The sequence below is a fragment of the Branchiostoma floridae genome, chromosome 9 (assembly GCF_000003815.2).
Source record: "Branchiostoma floridae strain S238N-H82 chromosome 9, Bfl_VNyyK, whole genome shotgun sequence".
Classification (NCBI taxonomy): domain Eukaryota; kingdom Metazoa; phylum Chordata; class Leptocardii; order Amphioxiformes; family Branchiostomatidae; genus Branchiostoma; species Branchiostoma floridae.
In genome coordinates, this window is record NC_049987.1 from 19,514,967 (window position 1) to 19,518,435 (window position 3,469).

Genomic DNA, 3,469 nt, shown 5'->3' on the forward strand with positions numbered 1-3,469 from the left:
ATGTTAGAACGCATTGTCTTTTAAGATGCTTGACTCAATCTTTTCAATCCTTCGTTTTATTCTATATTGCTCTCACTTTCGAATCTCCATCTATCTCATCATCCCAGAAATAAAGAACTCAGAAGTTTGAATAAAGTTTTACAAGACATAGCGTAAGTCTTTTCTACGCAGGTACGAGCGTACTTGCCACGCGCCGGAGGAGGGGGTCGACAGATGATATAAAAAGATCTATCGTTACATGGTTCGGACTAGAGAATGAAATATTGTCTTGCCAGTTTATTTTGTTGACAGTTTTGAACTGTTCCTACCTCTTACCGTTTACGTTCCCCAGGTGTGCTTTTGGCCACCGTGGTGGACGTGAAGGACGAGAAAGGCGCGTTCCTGTTGGTTCTGGACGGGAAAACGTTCACGGAGCTGGGCCGGGCCGTGATCCCGGCGCACGTGGGGGTGGGGTACGGACTGCACGGCTGCTACGTCCCGGAGGCGCCGCCCGGGGAGATCTTCCAGAAACTGTGACGTGGCAGGAAACGTTTTTAGGCGTGTAATCTCCAAGCAGATCTTGCGGTGGCATCAGATAGTATCATAAGCTGGGGAAGGAATTTAGCCAGTAGAGGAGTTTCATTGGCTTCGCGGTGGCTAATGAACTCCTTTGCCGGCTAAACGGCTCAGGTCAAAGGTGCTTAGATTAGATGCCGAAGTCGGCACAATAGGTACTGATCCTGTAGAGATGTTAAGGTGGCGTTTTTGAGGTGAAAATGTCTTCTCATCAGCACCAAAAGAATACAGTGAAGAAGCCACCGTCTTCCAGATGTCTAGAGGTGGAACATTTAATATATCAGAAGGTGCTTGCAGCAAATGCCTTCTCATCACCAAAAGAGTAGATTAAAGGAGTCATAACTGTTCAGGAGATTTGAGATAGCCCATTCTGTGACTCGATTTTAAGATTCTTTTGCTGCAAGCTCTTCATGTATATCTCGTGCCTTACTTTGCGAGAAAAATATCAGACAGTGTTATCAGCTTAATTTGCTTGAAAATGCCCCAAACTAAGTAAAATGAAGGCTGCTTCATCATAGAACTAACATTATATGATATGAAACATATCTCTCACTACGTGATGCATAAGGTGCTAGTAAAATACAAGCACCTTATATAGACCTTAACACAGGAGGGTGTTCGACGTAAAAAAAGAAACAACCAGAAACGTGGAGAGTAATATGAGATAACGTTGGTATCTTCCTCACAGTGATTCCGAGTTGGCAGGACAATAGTATGATATTGTTGTTTACTTGTAAAACTAGAACGTGTTTATAAACTGAAAAGAGATCCAAATGTTAACTAAAGATAGTTTTGTTGAAAGGTTAGGTAGTCTAAAAGGCTAGAGGTCAGGCTAGAAGTTGTATAATTGTGTTCAAACGTGAAAGTTCCATGTGCTTCTTACGTCCTTAAGGTAGCCAGGAGGTATGTCTGAGCAAGATTTCTTTCCGAAAAATAACCATCGATGTTAGTAGATAGGTACTTCTATTTTTATAAAAATAGAATACTTTGCCATCAAATGTTGTTTTTGTTGGCCAAATTTCAAGGTCAAAGTAGCTGTCTCAAATTACACAAAAATTTCAAACTCTTCACAGTTTTTCAAACTTGACATCATTGGATAGGTCTTAGTGAAAGAAATAGAATGGTTTTTATTGCGAAAAAATCGGACATACCGTTAGAGAGTTATGGCCATCAACGGCCTAAAAATTACGCCATAATTTCTCCGGGTCAGCTAATTAAATATGCAAGATTACAATATCTCCACAGTCATACAAGATACAAGGAAAAAACTTGGTACACTGGGGTTTTGTAATATGCTGAATTTAACTATGGCCATGAAATTTACATATCTAATTCATAAATGATAAATAATCCTGAATAATTGAGTTCCAGGGGTAATAAAATCTGAGTCAGCTAATTAAATATGCAAAAACACCATATTTTCCCTCTCCTTGAAGATACAAGAACAAAACTTGGTATACGGAGGTTTTAGCACATGCCGAATACAAATCTGACCTCAAAATATCATTTTGATTTTTTTATGACCTATAAAAAATGGATTGCGTCACTACTACCACCACAATGTGATTATCGGAGCGACACGCCCCAAAAACTGTTCATCAGAATTAGTCAAAATGGATCTTATTTTGAAATATACCCTGTAAGGTAGAATGTCTGGCGCAGCCGCCTCAAAAGGGTGCTATTTAGTGCTCCCAATTGCTGGTAGCATAAGGGGTAATAAAAATTCGAGGAAAAAAATTCATAAAAAATCAGCATTACAAGATATGACAAAATCCACGCACAGATCTTTTTAAATGACCATTACATACATTACTGTAAAGTATCAACAACAATCGTCGAATTACAAGCGGGGCAAAACACTTTTCTGGCATTTTTTCCCCAAATGGGCGTGGCCATATAGCTCTCTATGACATCATCATGACGTCATGCTGATTTGCATAAATCACCTTTATGCTATAAGGTACTTCCTAAAAAAAACTAAAGACCCATGCATTATCCAAACATGATATTTTCATGACACCAAAAACACCCCCAAATGCCTCAGTTACCACTCTTTATGGCCTTAAGTGGGTATCTCACTATAACTGCTCACGTTTCTAATTAGCGACAGAGCGCTCAATGAATTTTTATTGATAAAATGTCATCTTTTTACGCATTTTGCGTTTTGTTGTTATACTTGTAGGCTTTGCATGGCATTCCCATTCCCAAGTCAAGGGTAATACAAATTTGCAATCAGACGATACAGCGACGTCGCTAACGTGCCGCAGTCCATTTAGATACCTGCTTATTAGTTTTTGATTGGCCCTGTTAATGGTAATGTGGAATTTCATTGAGATTCTTAAGGTTTTCCTGTTGTGGAAAACCAGCTTTTTGCAGTTGCAACTACAATGCATATATGGTTGATTTTGTTTTAAGTAAGAGATGAAGTTGATGTGATATATGTTATCTTAACCGTTAATCAAAACACAAGTTAAGTTATTTCATAAAGCGCTAAGGCTGAATTGAATATTTTGCAACATTGCTGCTTTTGCTTGCTGTGACCACCTTTATTCTAACGATGTTTAACATTGCAGTAGAACCTTAAGCTTGTATTTCTTGTTTGATGCTAGATCAGTCATCGGTTCAAAAAGATTCGAAAAGTTTTCAACATCCAAGCCATGTTAAAATGTGTTGAACAGTTTTAGGCAATAAATGATTGAAAGAGATAAAAGAAAGTCATGTTGATATTATGACGATTGAAAGAAGTTGTTATGGAATGCCTTAGACAGTTGGTGTCATTACAATTGGACACTTGTGTAAAGTTTGGTTATCATGCCAGGCCCTGTGATTTTTTGAGAATCATATATTGATTGTAGCAACGAACAGTATTTGAATTGTGTACTAAATATTTCTGCGAGAAATCTTCTATAATTGC

The 3,469-nt window shown here is 38.4% G+C and overlaps 1 protein-coding gene across 1 annotated transcript in view; it reads left to right on the forward strand.

Annotated features, from left to right (window-relative positions):
- Positions 1–3,462, forward strand: part of LOC118422787 (retinal Mueller cells isomerohydrolase-like) — a 17,141-nt gene extending 13,679 nt beyond the window's left edge. Inside the window, exons 11-12 of the mRNA XM_035830543.1 lie at positions 332–1,447; positions 2,623–3,462. Coding sequence (XP_035686436.1) covers positions 332–516 — 185 coding nt within the window. The 3' untranslated portion in view covers positions 517–1,447; positions 2,623–3,462. The remainder of the gene's footprint in view (positions 1–331; positions 1,448–2,622) is intronic.
- The last annotated feature ends 7 nt before the right edge of the window (positions 3,463–3,469 follow it).